Source organism: Delphinapterus leucas, chromosome 10 (assembly GCF_059928025.1).
Source record: "Delphinapterus leucas isolate spDelLeu-1000000601 "Yukka" chromosome 10, BTC_Dleu_Yukka2, whole genome shotgun sequence".
In the NCBI taxonomy this organism is placed as follows: Eukaryota; Metazoa; Chordata; class Mammalia; order Artiodactyla; family Monodontidae; genus Delphinapterus; species Delphinapterus leucas.
The window spans coordinates 53,132,524-53,150,077 of record NC_143138.1 but is presented as its reverse complement, the minus strand read 5'-3'; the positions used below and the strand labels follow the sequence as shown (position 1 = coordinate 53,150,077).

At 43.1% G+C, this 17,554-nt stretch overlaps 2 protein-coding genes and 1 non-coding gene across 3 annotated transcripts in view; 2 read left to right on the top strand and 1 right to left on the bottom strand.

The window, feature by feature from the left end:
* Window positions 1-17,554, top strand: part of GLB1 (galactosidase beta 1) — a 115,983-nt gene extending 98,429 nt beyond the window's left edge. The window contains exon 16 of the mRNA XM_089918980.1: window positions 14,837-17,554. Coding sequence (XP_089775106.1) covers window positions 14,837-14,881 — 45 coding nt within the window. The 3' untranslated portion in view covers window positions 14,882-17,554. The remainder of the gene's footprint in view (window positions 1-14,836) is intronic.
* On the top strand, window positions 12,331-12,464 carry LOC115804038 (U11 spliceosomal RNA). Its single transcript, XR_004024845.1, has one exon. It is a non-coding gene; the product is annotated as a U11 spliceosomal RNA (small nuclear RNA).
* Window positions 13,510-16,722, bottom strand: CCR4 (C-C motif chemokine receptor 4). Its single transcript, XM_022553902.3, has one exon. It carries the CDS (start codon window positions 15,908-15,910, stop codon window positions 14,831-14,833), a length of 1,080 nt encoding a protein of 359 aa, XP_022409610.1. The 5' UTR covers window positions 15,911-16,722; the 3' UTR covers window positions 13,510-14,830.

Here is a 17,554-nt window from a genome sequence, read left to right as displayed (position 1 = left end):
ATGAATTGAATCCCTTCACCCTTGGTCCGAAGTCCCGTTGGCAGAGCACTGTGCTTGCTCCAGAGAGGGTATGTTTAGCCTGTGTTAATGAGTTGGATTCTTTTGCAGATTACTGGCCTTTAGGGGTCCCACCAGGTATTAACGAAAGGGGAATTGTGACTCTGAACATAGACTAGAAATCCACTGTGTGACCCTCCACCGGCAAGAGTATATGGCAGGGTGAGGTGATGGGAGTGTATACTGCACTTGAAGTCTGGTTTCCTTCTTTGTTATCTTTGGATTTAGATTCCTGAGCAAGATGTGCACTCTGTCCAATTTACTTCACTTTGGCTTTAATTTTTACTAAGCAATAGGATTTTTATCTAGGTAATTGGGCCGTTCTGGATCACCTGTCCTCTTTTTCATGGCCTTTGAAGTCATGAAGTGTCCCAAGAAGTGTCAGTGAGGACTCCCCGGGGGTTCAGGTCGTGTCCCTTTTAGGGTGGGTGTGCTCTTCACCTTTAACTATGAGTGGAGTGTTTTCATTTATACAATAAATGTTCATTCAGTTCTTACTCTGAACCCCATGCTACTGAGTAGGACGTATTTCTTGCCCCTCAAGGAGCACACAGATGTGTGAATGGACGATGCAGTGTTTGTGGGGAAGACAATTCGAAGGACAAGACCAGCGTGCTGTGAACATTCCGGATCTAGTCCTGGACCTGTTGTGGAGCTGGGATTGGTCAGGGTAAGCCTCCTGGAGTGGAGCCATGTGGAGAATAAGAGAAGGAGAAAGGAATAGAAATGAAGAGAACAGAAGGTACTTCAAGGGGGAAGCAGCAACTACAAAGATCCAACGTCTAGACAGACAATGGAGAATTCCAGAAATATTCAGACCCCAACCAATCTTACTTAACAAGCACCCTTACTTCTCACTAGCTCCAATTCTAATTCTCGATAAACAACTCTCGTAACTGACAGTAACCTTGTGGGTTTTGCCTTTATCAGCCTCCCCCATTTTGTAGTCCAGCAGAACAAATTCAGGTGCTTCTTGAGTCTGTGTCTCCCAGACTACAGTCCTAACAACCCCCAAATAAACACCTTTTTATTTCAGTCGGGTCTCAGTTTCTAAAAATTTTGGTTAAAGCTCTTGTTTCATAGTCCAGTGAATTCTTCTGTTGCAGGAGTCTGCAATACAAGAACTTATTTTCCTCCTCAACTCTTGAAACTTAGATAATTTGTTTTCTTTCTTTCTTTTCTTGATTGCTGTTATTATGGAAAATGGTAGGGGAGAATTTTTCTTTTCGACTCACACTTGAAGAGAACATGTCCCACACAATTCCTCCATCTCCATCATGTCTCGTAAAATCTCTCTGTCTTCACACTAAATGTGCTAAGAATCTCATCTGTCTCTTTGGGACAAATGCCCACCTCCAAAAAGAGCCTTTTGTCTTTCGTGCTAACTATGGACATTAAGGCAATTATCTCACCCAAAGGTTTTTGAGATAATGGGCGATTTCCTGTTTTGTTGACACTTGCTGTTAATACTGTACTCTCCCATCACCTTAACTGCAATATGTGGTTATCATGGAGCTTCTGCAGAGTAGTCTTATGCTCATGAAGCAATAGCCAATGATAATAACCATCACAAAAGAAGAGGAATTTCCATCGTTTAATTAGGCAAAGGACACATAAGTAAATATCCTGGGCACTGTGTCAGAAATTCAGACTTGCGGATTAGGACCAGGTTGGCAAACATTCTGTGAGCCTTGGGGGCAGACGAGGAAATGGAAGAGCTAGGTTGCCCTGATAATTATTAGTGGAGGGACTGTTAATCCTTGCCCAGGTTACATCTCCTTCTGTGGGACCTAGCTCATAATATTGTTATTTGTTTACTGCTGACCCGAGAGCCTTCATGACAAGTACCATGTGATTTTCATTCTTGTATCCTTGGTACCCAGTACAGCACATCTAGCCCTCAATCAGTGCTTCCTGGATGAAAAAATACTTCTGTGTCTACATTCACAGACTGGGAGTGGGTCCATGTGTTTTCAGTGTTCCTTTGGCCGTGTCTAACACAGATGCTAGCTGAGGTGTCCTTCTCTTTAAAAAATTTAGATGAGATTTGTCTTTAATACCTTCCCAAGATTTCTGTGAACCCCAGGAGAGCTTCCTTTCTCATGGTTTCCTCTGGCTACACATTGTGCTTCCACTGAACTAGTTCAATTCATGAACGAGCTCATCATCCCACACAGTCTTTTGCAGTATCTTGACTCAAATGTGGAACTGAGTCCCTTGAGTTTCACCAAAACCTCACCCACATTGGGCCTTTCATCTTTAGAACTTTACAGAAGTTTTAAGAGATGTGGGTGAGCGACAGTCTACAGAGCAACAGCATAAGCTTGATAGTACTGAATATCAGACACTCCAGTTTTTACAAGACATTCTACCATGCTCCATATTCCTTGGCCATCCTTGTTTATCTTCGCTTCTCTTCTCTGTCCACTCCCACCTCTGAGTTTCTAATAACTTAAAAATTAAACATGTCCCATCTGTATTCCTGAAATGACACATTCTCACCTTTCTCCTTCAGGCCCAGTTTCTTAGGAAGGGCCCCTGAGAAGGCTTCCATGCACTAAGAGAGAGGAGTCAAAAGGAAAGCCAAGTCAGATGCCAGGGAGCATCCCTGGGAAGGGTTCTGGCATGGCCACCTCCCATGGCCAAGCCCTTGGAGTTGGAAACCACAAGAGAAGCCCCACCAAAGTTTTGGGATCTGAGCAAATGGGGCTTTGCGGGGAGGAAGCAAGATCCCTGAGCTCCCCATCATGGCTCAAGTGTGGAGGCAGCATGGCATGGGTGTCTGCACGTGGACCAAGGCCCCTTCAAGGGTTCCTATGAGCAAGACATGGAGTGGAGAGCAGAAGGATGGTCTCATGCCAGCCAGAGCAGCATGAAGTAGCAAAGCCTCCAGAAAGCCCTGCTAAGTCTTCTGAGGCCACAGAGGAATAAAGGAGAAAATGGAGCATTTCCAGTGTTGCAAGAGGAATGCCAAAGGATCAGTGGATCAACTCGGGAGGTCAGTGCATGGGTTGATGGTTGAGGCCCAGACAGGATGAGGTGCATTTCAGCAGGTGCTGACAGCAACAGATGACAAAGACCAGAGTCCCTTTCCCAAAATTGTTGACACCGAATGCCACTGAAGGAAGGGGGGTGGGTTAAATGCTGAATTGACTAAGATTAAGTCTCCGCCTTTTGGAGGAACTGGGGTCTCAAAACAGAAGTTAAGTTCAGTTCTAGGTGGAAGTTTACTGTTGACACCCACATACATCTCTCCTAACACCTTTGGGTAGGATCAGCCCTATCTGGTGCCGGTAAATGTTTTAGAATCGTTTGTTCTTTGTTAGTAGGTGTTATTACTTCCTCAGAATGGATCAGCATATTTATTTAGAAGTATTTCCTCCGCTACTTCATTATATTGAGTTCATCTCAAGTGAGCTCGTTTGGATTGTTGATCTTGTTCATTGTTGTAGAATTATATTTCTTTCTTGGACTAAGGAGTGTTGGATTGCAGGCTCATTTTGAATGGGAGATTTCCTATTAGCTTGTTTATAAAGATTTGTTTCTCTCTCTCTCTCTCTGCTCCTCCATCCCTATATAGGAATTTTGAGGTTGCCTCTGTATTGGAGGCTGTTGGTACCCTACCCAGAAGCCTTTGCCCACTGCTGCACCCCTCCTTTACGTGCTGTGAGCGTTGGTTGTTCTTTGTGTTTGTTTGTTTGTTTTTGGTTTTTTTTTTGCAGTATGCGGGCCTCTCACTGTTGTGGCCTCTCCCGTTGCTGAGCACAGGCTCCAGACGCGCAGGCTCAGCGGCCACGGCTTACAGGCCCAGCCGCTCCGCGGCATGTGGGATCCTCCTGGACCGGGGCATGAACCTGCGTCCCCTGCATCGGCAGGCGGACCCTCAACCACTGCGCCACCAGGGAAGCCCTGGTTGTTCTTTACCCCAGAGAACTACTCCTGGCTTAATTAGGAAGATGCCTCACTAACATGAGAATACAAAAGGCCATACTCTTTGCCTCAAAATGGGCTTACTTCTGTGAAACAATTCATGCTCCAGAGCCCCTGTGAAATCAAGCCAAGGCAGCCAACTTGTAATGGTTAATTTTATGTGTCAACTTGGCTAAGCCACAGACATTTGGTTAAACATTATTCTGGGTGTGTCCGTGAGGCTTTCTGGATGAGATTAAATTTGAATAGAAATATAACTGATTTCTTTATATTGATCTTGTATCCTGTAATCTGCTGAAGTCATTTATTAGCTCTAAGAGTGTTCCTTATGGATTCCTTAGAATTTTCCACATAAAAGATCGTATTGTCTGCAGAGAGATGTAGTTTTACTTGTTCCTTTCCAATCTGAATCTGGATGCATTTTATTTCTTTTTCTTGCCTTTTTAATTTTTTCCTGACCAGAACCTCCACTGTGATAGAAATGGCAAGAGCAGACATCCTTGTCTTGTTCCTGATCTTAAGGGGAAAGCATTCAGTCTTTCACCATCAAGTATGATGTGGTGAACATTCTTGAACAAGTCTTTTAAGGACTGAGGTCTTCATTTCTATTGAGTAAATACCTCGGACTAGAATTCCTGGATCACAGGGTACGTATACGTTCAACTTAAGAAAGAATTGTCAAGCTATTTTCCAAAGTGGCTTTTGTATCCAACATCTTTTTTTTTTTTTTTTTACAAAGAATAGGTTTGGGTTTTTTGGTTTGTTTTTTTGGCGGTACGCGGGCCTCTCACTGTTGTGGCCTCTCCCATTGTGGAGCACAGGCTCCGGACGCGCAGGCTCAGAGGCCATGGCTCACGGGCCCAGCTGCTCCGCGGCATGTGGGATCTTCCCGGACCGGGGCACGAACCCGTGTCCCCTGCATCGGCAGGCGGACTGTCAACCACTGCACCACCAGGGAAGCCCTGTATCCAACCATCTTTTAAATTTTTCTTGTTACATGTTATGTATCATCTCAGTGAGTTTTGGAAAACAGAAAGGCCCCCAAACTGTGGCTTCTTGTTGCACCTTAATTGGAAGTCTTCTCAGTGATAGACTCAACACATCTGCAACCCTCAAGAAGTTCCCAAGGGGGGACTTCCCTGGTGGCGCAATGGTTAAGAATCCGCCTGCCAATGCAGGGGACACGTGTTCGAGCCCTGGTCCAGAAAGATCCAACATGCCGCGGAGCAACTGAGCCCATGTGCCACAACTATTGAGTCTGAGCTCTAGAGCCCATGAGCCACAACTGCTGAAGCCCACGTGCCTAGAGCCCATGCTCCACAACAAGAGAAGCCACCGCAATGAGAAGCCCACACACCGCAGCAAAGAGTAGCCCCTGCTCGCCTCAACTAGAGGAAGCCTGCATGCAACAATAAAGACCCAACACAGCCAAAAACAAATAAATAAATAAATAAACTTTTTAAAAAAAGAGAAGTTTCCAAAGGACAGTTCTTCTATTTTCAACTTAAATCCATTCCCTCATAAGCTCACTCTTTGTCGACTGTACAAACCCTCTCAAACTCCTCCTTAGTCATTCCCCCAAGAGAAGCCCAGCTAGACCACAAAACCTGCTGCTTGAACCGCCATTCACTTTATTTGCATGTGATGTTTTTGTAGCGATGTCATTACAATTAGGAGGAATCCCTCTAACCAAGGCAACCATGGAGAGGTGGTTGTACAGTCCAGTCTTGGTGCAGATCTTTTTCCTGCCTGGCAGGGCTCCAGTTATAGGCTTGGCTTATCTCCTGTGTGATCAAAAGAATGCAAACATTCTGCAGGCTCCCACATGCTATCTTGTAACCATCTCATACCGCAAACTCTGCTTCCCATCCCAGGACTGACAGCATCTTCTTCAAAGCACCACGCATCTCCATAGGCAGGTATATCAGGATGAGCAATCACCTGCTCACCTCACTTGCGAGCCCTGCTTTTTAGATTCTCTCTCTGCGGTTCATTAGTCAGTTTTCCTTAATCACAAGGTCTCCCTCTTTTTATTTTTCTAAAATGGAGGATATTGATTGTTTTGGCAGAATATGAAAATAATGCGTGTTTGTTTAAAGAAATAAAGAAGCCCTGAAATTATAAAGCATAATTCTTCCCTCTATAAAAATGGCTAACATCAATAATATCTCAATAAACCTGGAAACATTTTAAATGACTAGTAGTTTGGGGTTGAAGTTTGAGGTTTATCCTTCCAGGTTTTTAAAATGCACTTAAGGGAATTCCCTGGCGGTCCAGTAGTTAGTGGTTAGGACTCAAAGCTGTCACTGCCGGGGCCCAGGTTCGATCCCGCAAGCCATGCAGCCAAAAACAAAAAAAAAAATAGAAGCACTTAATATACATAATGAACATTTCTGCATGGTAGTAAGTTTATAGCTGGACATGATTCTTTTTAATGGCATATTCCATAATATGGATATACATTAATTAATTTTTATTATTAAATGTTTTAACCATACAGAAGAGTACTGAGAATAATGTAATAAACATCCATGTGCCATTTAATCATCAGAAAAAAAGTTCAGTCATGTATACATATTTTCTCCAGTTTGTCATTTGTCTTCTGATTTTTCTTTTGGTGATGTTTCGTCATGCATATTTTTGTATTCACCTAGATGAATTTATTACTCATTTCTTTTATGGCTTCTGAATTTTGAGAATGTTCTTGCCTGTGCCAAAATTCTGAAGAAATTCTCCCATGTTTCCATTTAGAACTTTGATTGCTCCAACTTTTACATTTAAATATTTTATCTATTTGTAATTTAACCATGTATGGTGTGAGGTATGAATCAAGCTTCATTTTTTTCCCAGATGATGGTCCATTTTGGTCTACTCCTTAAATAAACAATTCATTGTGTCCCTCCTTTGATTTAAGATGCCATCTTTATTTTTTTAATTGAAGTATAGTTGATATTGTTAGTTTCAGGTGTACAGCAAAGTGATTCAGTTATATATATATAAACATTCTTTTTTAGAAGACGTGGTATATATGTATTATATATATATATAATGTGATATTACTCAGCCACAAAAAAGAATGAAATCTTGTCATTTGTGACAACATGGATGAACCTAGAAGGCATTATGCTAAGTGAAATAAGTCAGACATAGAAGGACAAATACTGTATGTTATCACTTACATGTGGAATCTAAAAAACAAAATAAATGAACAAACGTTAAAAAAAAAACAGAAACAGTCATAGATACAGAGAGCAAACAGGTGGGTATCAGAAGGGAGGGGGTGGCGGATGAGTAACATAGGTGAGGGAGTTTAAGAGGTACATCTTTCTAGTTACAAAATAAATAAGTAACAGGTATGAAATGTACAGGGTGGGAAATATATCCAATAATTATGTAATATCTTTGGTGACATTTTTTCTTTTTCTTTTATTTCATATCTATATGAGATGATGGATGTTCACTAAACTTACGTGATGATCATTTCATGATGTATGTAAGTCAAATCATTATGCTGTACACCTTAAACTTATACAGTGCTATATGCCAATTATACGTCAATAAAACTGGAAGAGGAAAAAAAATAAAATTATGAAGAAAGTACAGAGAGTTCCTATATATTCCATTTCCCCTATTACTAATATCTTACCTTAGCATGATGCATTTGTTATACTTGATGAACCAATATTGATGCATTATTATCAACTAATGTCCACATTTTATTCAGATGACCTTAGTTTTTAGCTAATGTCCTTTTCTGTTCCACAACTAACTACATTTAATTGTCATGTCTCCTCAGGCTCCTCCTGGGACAGTTTCTCAGACTTTCCTTGTTTTTGCTGATGTTCATAGTTTTGAGAGGTACTGGTCAGATACTTTGTAGAATGTCCCTCTTTTCCAGTTTTTATAGCTCTAGTTTATTCCGCTTACAGCAAGGAGCTAGCATCTCCAGCACGATGGCGTGTAGCAGTGATGATAGCAGGCATTCTTGTCGTCTTTTGCTTTTAGCCAAAATGCCTCAGGAGTGCCCTGTTAAGCATTTTGAACTGAGATAAATATATTTGATCATGATAATAAAATATTATATTCCTATACTTCTGTCGTATTCCTATCCTGGTTATAGTCAATATTATTTTTCTTAGTGTCTATCTTTGAATTGTTTTTTTTTCAATTGATTAGTTTATTTTTTGTTTTTATTTTGAGCTGTTTTGGGTTGAGCTTCTCATTGTTGTGGCTTCTCTTGTTGCAGAGCGCAGGCTTCAGTAGTTGTGGCACGTGGGCTCAGTATTTGTGGCTTGCGGGCTCTTGAGTACAGGCTCAGTAGTTGTGGCGCACGGGCTGAGTTACTCCGCGGCATGTGGGATCTTCCCGGACCAGGGCTCGAACCCGTGTCCCCTTCATTGGCCGGCGGATTCTTAACCACTGCGCCACCAGGAAAGCCCTATCTTTGAATTGTTAAATATGATTATGTTTGTATTTGTGTGTGTCTGTGTGTGTGTTTGGGGCAGGGTGTCGGTAATTTTCCAGGAGGCAAGCTGTTTTCACAACCCAATGACTCTCTTCTGCTGCCTCAGAGAGAGATTGCCTCCTGCAAATCTGAAATTTAACAAATCTGCCTCATCTGCTCTTCTGAACCGAACTGGGACTCGGAGGGCTTCTGACTGAAGCCTTTCTCCTGGAGGTGTGCCCCTCCCTTTGGGAAGTGGATTCTTTCAGTGCTTTGTGAGGTCCGTCACTGCTGCACCCTCTCCCCACCCTTCTCTTCACCTTTCCCCACAATTTGCGCCTGACGTCGGCTGCTTTTAGCAGACCTTTCATATATTTTGGAGTCTGAAAAGTATCTCTCTCTCCAAGTTTGATTGAAAATGGAGTTCGTGGGTTTTTTCATTCTTTCTTCTTGCTGTTATTTTACAATTTCCCAGAGAAGATGAAAATGCAGACTTCTGCAGCTCTGTTCATACCAGAAGTCTTAATGAAGTCATTTTTGACCCAAGGACCACAATTTCTGGAACTAGGAGGCAATTCAATCAACCTTTGAGCTCTGTCACACAAAGTTTTATTAGAAACATAATGGGGATTTTGGAGAGAGGGCTGGTGAACCTTGTGTAGTGAAATAGAAACTTGAATTGCCAGCATAGAGTACTTAATTAAGAGATAAGGAAATTCACTCATTCATGAAAAAATAATTGAACAACTGCTTGCGCTAGGCATTTTACTAAGCAGTGAGGTGATAATTATTGTTGGTAGGGTTTGTCTAATTCATTATTAGAATATTGTTTCCGCTGAACTCAGTTGCTTGGGGATAATAAAACCAACCTTATCTACTTTAAGAAGAGGCTGAAATGAGTTTCAATATGTGAAAACAGTTGGTGGAGTTCTGGTATACTGAAAGGGGAATTTGGAGCCATTATAAGCTTTTAAGGAGTGAAGTATTTTATTTTTATTTTTATTGAAATTAGTTGGTTTACAATGTTGTCCTGGTTTCTGGTGTACAGCAAAGTGATTCAGTTATACATATATGTATCTATTCTTGTTCTGATTCTTTTCCATTATAGGTTATTACAAGGTGTTGAACATAGTTCCCTGTGCTACAGAGTAGGTCCTTGTTGGTTATCTATTTTATATCTAGTAGTGTGTATATTTTGATCCCAAGCTCCTAATTTATCCCTTCCACCCTTCCTCTTTGGTAAACGTAAGTTTGTCTTCTATGTCTGTGAGTCTATTTCTGTTCTATAAATAAGTTCATTTGTATCATTTTTTTTAGATTCCACGTGTAAGTGACATCATATGATATTTGTCTTTCTCTGTCTGACCTACTTCACTTAATAAGATAATCTCTAGGTCCATCCATGTTGCTGCCGATGGCATTCTTTCTTTCTTTTTTTTTTTTTGGTGGCTGAGTAATATTCCATTGTACATATGTACCACATCTTCTTTATCCATTCATCTGTTGATGGACATTTAGGTTGCTTCCATGTCTTGGCTATTGTAAATAGTGCTGCTGTGAACATTGGGCTGCATGTGTCTTTTTGAGTTAGAGTTTTCTCCAGATATATGCTCAGGAGTGGGATTGCTGGATCATATGGTAGCTCTATTGTTAGTTTTTCAAAGAACCTCCATACTATTTTCCATAGTGGCTGCACCAATTTACATTCCCACCAACAGTGTAGGAGGGTTCCCTTTTCTCCACGACCTCCCTAGCATTTTTTTTTTTTTGATTTGTTGTTGTTGTTGCTGTTGGCTGGGCCACATGGCTTGTGGGATCTTAGTTCCTTGACCAGGGATTGAACCCAGGCCCTTGGCAGTGAAAGCACGGAGTCCTAACCACTGGACCTCCAGGGAATTCCCTCCAGCATTTATTATTTGTAGACTTTTTGATGATGGCCATTCAGGAGTAAAGTATTGTGATCACAGAAATGGGTGGAGCTTGTGTCTGGTTCCTTTGAGCCCAGGAAGCCACTGACCGGTACAGAACACAGGACGTCAGGTGGCCGCAACACGGCCAAGGGTAGAGTTGGCCTATGACTATAATAGAAACAGAGTGTAGGGACAATGCCTCAGGGCTTGAGGCAGGCAAATTATGGCAGCAAAGGTGAGATTGACTAATGGAATTGCATGAACCAAGAGTCAAATGGGGGCCGGAAGGCAATGAATGGACAGCCCTGATGCAAACTCAGTGCTTTCTCATTTTCCCACAGTGGAAATGGGGTCAATTTCCATTTATATTAGGTGCTGATCCAGAAGTCCCCATTTTAGACCTGAGTTCCTGGAAACAGACTCTGAAACCCTGAGATTAGCATACAGGAGATTTAATGGGGAGTCCTCTTGGGAACAACACCTGTAAGGGCATGAAGGAAGCAGGAGTGGGCAGTAGGAAAAGTTGGTCCACAATGTAGCTGCAGCAGAGGCCCCAGCTAATCTTATGGGGAGCTCTGCAGTTGTAATGGCCTATCAGCGTTGTCCCAAATTAAAGCAAGGGGGCAAGTGTTTCTTTCTCCTCAGTATCCAGGCGCTGGATATGAGCTGGCCCAGGAAGGACAGTCCTGAAATGAGACCAGCTGAGAGCCCCAGATGTCCGGCCTCCTGGTAGACGGTGCAGTGAGTGGCCCTCCGTCCTGCATGGGGTGTGTGGACGGCATCCCACAGCACCCACTAACAGTCTCCTCCAGCCTAATGCAGGATGGCCACTGGCTCAGGAGCTCAAAACTGCTGCCTCTTAGGTCTATAATTTTTCTTTTGTCTCATCTTTTCCTACTTTGCTCCTCTCCCCCACCTGCAACGTTCACTTTAACTACAAAAACCTCCTCGCCACTACCTGACCACACAGTGTGCTCTTGACACCACACCTGCCTTTTCATGTGTGATTTCATCAGCTTAGAATGTCCTTCCTCCCTTCCATTCATCCAAATCATGCTCTTCTTATAAAGCCGACTTCAAAAGCTACTTGTATTATAAAATTTGACATTGAATCGATCTGGGGTCCTGAAGCATTTTGTTTGTGACTTTGTTATCCTATCTGTCCTGCTTGCACTATAGTCGATCTTGTGCTTGTGTTTTCCCTTCTCAGATTATAAATTCCATACATACAGAGCTCACTCCTTTATCCTATATTCTATCCATTACCTAGCATCCGGTTTGGCACAAAACAGACTCTCAACAAATAGGAATTAATTGCATCAAATGTCCCAAAGTGTTATGAGAGTTTCTTGGGAAGAACCTACCTAAAGATCTGAAGACCTTTTGCCATCACCCTGTATTCTTCCTTCTCATGGGAAGCAGGTAACACATCTATTTAATAGAATTTGAGTACCAACTACGGGACAGATCCTGACAGGGCTATTTCTTGTTATTCTTTTTGTTGTTGCTGTTGTTGAGGTAAAATTCACATACTATAAAACGAATCATTTAAAAATGTGCAATTCAGTAGCATTTAGTACATTCACAGTGCTGTGCAGCCATCACCTCTATCTAGTTCCAAAACATTTACATCACCTCCAAAGCAAACCTGCTTCTTTTGTTCTTAAAGAAATTACACCTAGCCTGTGTTCCCCAGAAGCGAGGCATATTGCAACAAGAAAAGGATGGGTCTAATGTCTGAAAACTTATTGTTAAACTCACCTTAAAAAGGGCTTCTGGGGCTTCCCTAGTGGCGCAGTGGTTGAGAGTCCACCTGCCAATGCACGGGACACGGGTTCGTGCCCCGGTCCGGGAAGATCCCACATGCCGCGGAGCGGCTGGACCCGTGAGCCATGGCCGCTGAGCCTGCGTGTCCGCAGCCTGTGCTCCGCAACGGGAGAGGCCACAACAGTGAGAGGCCCGCGTACCGCAAAAAAAAAAAAAAAAAAAAAAAAGGGCTTCTGTTGTGAGTGGCACACGTAGGGCAGCTTGCTTGTTCTTTGTGCGGAATCGACATCAAGAGATTTTGGAGGCATAATTTTTTGGTACTTGGACAGCTGGTGATCATTGGTCCTGATGCCCTCAAAAAAAAACCTTTGTGTCGAAATCAAGCTGGCTTGCTTTCTATGTTTCTGTTACTGAAGGGGAAGAAGGAACTTTCTTTTCAGTGTTCTGAGAGGATTATGTTTGGGTATCACCAGAGGTTTTAAATTCCCATCCTGAGGGGACACCCCCCAACTTTGGAACAAGGGAGGCCCTGACTGACTGGGGGTGATAAGTGACCCTACCCTCAGGTGGAGGGGTGGTAGCTGTGTGGTGTGCACCACAGCCTTGCTTAGCATTGTATGCTATGGACAAGGAAGGGACAGTAAAACCCCTTTGGCCAGTCTTTGTCTTTTGGTGTCCTTACTGGGGTTTTGGGTTTTTTTTTTTGTTTTGGCCATGCTGTGTGCCATGTGGGATCTTAGTTCCCCAACCAGGGATAGAACCCGTGCCCCCTGCAGTGGAAGCTCAGAGTCTTAACCACTGGACTGCCAGGGAACTCCCTCGGTGTCCTTAAATTTCTGTCTCCTTGTGATTAAATGAATGAAATTACAAGCTCCCTCAGGAAAGGGGAGGCAGTCACTGGCTGGGAAGTTCAAAACCACACTTTATCTATGACTAAGGAACATAGATGCTTTCAGTAATCATCTTATTTCTTTTTTTCAATCACTCTGAACTGTATTCTGCTTTACAGATGCGAGGAAACTGAGGCTAAGAGAGGAAAGTAATGTGGTCAGACTCACAAGGAAACACAGAGGTAGGATTTGCAGACCCTGCCATATGGTGCGGAGGTTTCCTAAGGAAACACTGCCTAGGAACCCGGCCCACCCCCACTCCTTATCCATTCTAACCTCCAAGCGTTGTTGTGACAACATGTAGCGACTCCTTTCCCCATCCCAAGTGGTGATCTTAACAGTGAACCCTTTAATTCTTCCTCTCGGGGACATCCATCTCATCTATGACATGTAGCAAAGATGATTAATCGAGACAATTGGAATATTAGTGGCTCAGATTCTCATCCCCATCTGGAGACCAAACACACACATACCAAGGAGAAACCATACACAGGTTTATTTTATTGTATTTTATTGTATTTCTACAAAGGCAACATCAACTTACCCTGTTAAAATCACTTCTGAAAATAAATTTTCTGGAAATGCATTCTTTATAAATGTAAAGCATGCAATAATGTGTAAATTTACAGAAACATTTTAAACTGGTTAACTCAGGTAATAGTCTGTAAAATAGGTTTTGTTTCTGGAGATAGTACAGGTATCCCTAGACTTTCTTAAAGTCTTTACTTAATTCTGATTAAGGCTGTACGAACAGAGATTTATCTTAATGGTGTAAAATGATTAATTACATAATTAAAATGACCTGTAAGAACTTTTGAGTCATCCAAAAGTTAAAAAGCAGGGCCAATATTTTAAAAGAGAGGATGACACCTTGGAAAGTCATTTTTATGCCACATCAGCGATAACTTTTAGTGGATTATTCTTGCCTCACTTGACGGCAGGCACTTCAAAATGATTAAGGAAAAACTGTCATACTTGATTAGTCCTCATCATTTTTGGTTTTGAAGGAAATGTTTGTAAATGAGTAAAAGACCCCAAATAAATGTGTCTGGGCCTATGTATTATTTTTTTAATTTGAATATTCATCTGTTATAATTAAAACAAAACATGTCCACAAGCATATGAAGCTGTGTTTGGAGTTCCACAAGTATGTTTAGATTTGTTAATGCCTTGTATTTCATGTTTGGAAATCAGACCACGCTAATGCCTTTTTCTCCTTATGATTGTAATCAGCATTGAAAGCTTGGCTTCCATTAACAAATAATCCTTCACAATAAAAGAATCAAGATCTAAGTTCATTACTTCACTATTGGTTTCTGCAGACACCTGGCTACATGGAGTATACCATGCTTCAGATATATTCTTAGGAAAACACTGAGACAGCATGCCGAAGTTTTCTATATTGTTTCACAAAAAGCTAGAAGTTAATTAAAGGGCTCATTTTCACATCAAGAAGTAGAGATTTACTCCCCCAGTCAATTCTCTACAGTCCCCTCTAGAGAATCCCATGAGTTCAGGTTAGAAGGGACTGGTCTTCCCTTTCCAAAATCATCCAATTCCTCATTGAAACACTGCTCAGAATCCTCCTCAGGTTTACTCATCCCTGCAGGAAAGCCTGGTGCGAGGAAGGACACCTTGGTCCGGGTGAACTCTGGTCACACTGAACTTGTACTTGGCAGGAAGAAAAGCTGACTGCAGGGTGAGAAGCCCTACTTTTTGCAGTGGATATAATTCTTCCCGGTACTTGTTCAGGAAACTCTTACTACAATACAATTTTAAATAAGCTCTTAATTTGAGAAGCTTATTAACTCTGCTTTTTGCATTTTCATCTTTTACAGAGCATCACGGAGATCGTGGTCCACCGTGGACTGTGTGTAAGATGAGCTGGGGGTGTCGGGGTAAATCGGGAGGAACCTACAGTACTGGCAGAGCACCGAAGTGCCCCGGCAGGTTTTGAAGAGCTGTACGATGTACTTGCGAAATTTCTGCCCCAGGAAAAAGTAGATGACCGGATTAAGGCAGCAGTGAACAAAAGCCAGGGTCTCTGTGGCCTGAATGGCATAGTCCAGGTGCCTCTCAAAGGTGCAGTCTTGAAGGACCTCCAGCTCCACCAGGGTGTCCAGGAAGAGCACCACGTTGTAAGGGGTCCAGAACCCCAGGAAGAGGACCACCACGGCAAAGATCATCTTCACTGCCTTGTTCTTCTTCTCATTTTTGCAGTGCTGCAAGGTCCTAATGATCATGGAGTAGCAGAACAGCATGATCCCCAAGGGGATCACCAGCCCTAGAACGTTGATCTCCAGGGAGCTCAGAACCTTCCACCTCGTGGAGTTGAAAGAATACTTGGTTTTGCAGTAGGTGTGGTTGTGCTCAGTATAACACGTGCTGAACACAAGGCCTGGGAGGGAGGCGAGCACAGCCACTGCCCACGTGGCCACGCTGGTGATGACCCCGTAAGTCAAGGTCCTCGCTCTCAGGGAGAAGACCGCGTGCACAATGGCCAGGTACCTGTCGATGCTCATGAGTGTGATGAAGAATATGCCGCTGTAGAAGCCCACCAGGTACATCCAGTAAACTAGCTTGCAGAGGCCGAGCCCGAACACCCACTGGTCTGCGGCATAGTAGCCCCAGAAAGGGAGCGAGAGCACAAAGAGCAGGTCCGAGATGGCAAGGTTGAGCAGGTACACGTCGGTCATGGACTTGAGCCGCTTGTACTTGAACAGGACCAGAACCACCACAGAATTTCCAAGCAGACCAAACAGAAAGACCAAGGAGTAGAGGGGGGGCAGGAAAAGCTCCCCAAATGCCTTGATACCTTCCTTGGTGCAAGGTTTGGGGATGCTTTCATAAAGATAATAATTGTTATAGATGCTTTCATCCAGGGTGGTGTCTGCTCTGCCCGTGGGGTTCATTTTCAGATTTACAGGCTTCTCACGGCAGGTCTGAGCCCAACCAGAAGAACCTAATGAGTGGAAGGGCCAATAAGATTTCTATCAGAAGAAAAGCAAATCAGAACGGTGCTGCGTACAGAGCACAACTGCTTCGTATTTTGCCCAGATCACCATACACTCTTCCCAACCTTCCCACATTGAAGGGCTCAGGTCCTTGAACTGAAGGGCAGTGCAGCCGAAGTGAAATAATCCTGCCCTTTGGAGGCAGATTCCAAATTACAGCTCTGCCACTTTTTCTACCCCTCTGCTGGGAGCTCTGGTTCTCCTGTTTGTAAGCGGGGGTAGTAAAACCTCTTTATCAACAAGAGGTTTTTCTTTTTTTTTTTTTTTTTGAAGTTTTTTTTTCAATACAGGGACCATTTTTAAAGTCTTTATTGAATTTTGTTACAATATTGCTTCTGTTTTATGTTTTTTGGCCGTGAGGCATGTAGGATATTAGCTCCCCGACCAGAGATCGAACCTGCATCCCCTGCACCAGAAGGCAAAGTCTTAACCACTGGACTGCCAGGGAAGTCCCAATGATGAGGTGTTTTTCAAAAATATATTTCTGAAAGTTAGTCTGGCATTACTGAAATCACTCGCAAGAATGACGAGACTATAAAGGAGAAACTAACACACCATTGTAAAGCAATTATACCCCAATAAAGATGTTAAAAAAAAAAAAAAAGAATGACAAGACTAGCTGACGTGCCCAACAGAACTTTATCCAGGGCCTTTCTGACATGAAAGCCAAAAACAAAAAATTTAAAAAAGATTTTAAAATCTATGCATGTTTCCCCTTCAGACTGTAACACCAAAAATTCAGTGATGACTTAGGTAAATCATCAGGCTAGAAGGGAACCAGGTTGGCCTCTTGCCTTTATATAAAAATTCTGGGGGCTTCCCTGGTGGCACAGTGGTTAAGAATCCGCCTGCCAATAAAGGGGGCACGGGTACGAGCCCTGGTCCAGGAAGATCCCACATGCCGCGGAGCAACTAAGCCCGTGTGCCACAACTACTTAGCCTGCGCTCTAGAGCCCAAGAGCCACAACTACTGAGCCCACGCGCCACCGCTACTGAAGCCCGCGCGCCTACAGCCCGTGCTCCACAACAAGAGAGGCCACCGCAATGAGAAGCCCGCGCACCGCAATGAAGAGCAGCCCCCGCTGGCTGCAACTAGAGGAAGCCTGCGGGCAGCAACGAAGACCCAACGCAGCCAAAAATAAATAAATTAATAAATAAATCTATTAAAAAAAAAAAATTCTGGGACTTCCCTGGTGGTCCAGTGGTTAAGAATCCACCTTCCAATGCAGGGGATGCGGGTTCGATCCCTGGTCAGGGAACTGAGATCCCATATGCCGCTGGGCAACTGAGCCTGTGTGCCACAACTAGATTGCCCACATGCCACAACGAAGCTCCTGCGTGCCACAACTAAGACCCAATGCAGCCAAATAAATAAATAAATATTTTTTTAAAAAAAGAATAAAAGAAAAGGGGGCAAGGACCAAGAAAATATTTTTTTAAAAAAATTCTAGGGGCTTCCCTGGTGGCGCAGTGGTTGAGAGTCCACCTGCCGATACAGGGGACATGGGTTCGTGCCCCAGTCCGGGAAGATCCCACGTGCCG

Coding starts and splice junctions, on each gene's coding strand:
- CCR4 (XM_022553902.3), bottom strand. CDS start 15,910: ATGAACCCCACGGGCAGAGCAGACACCACCCTGGATGAAAGCATCTAT.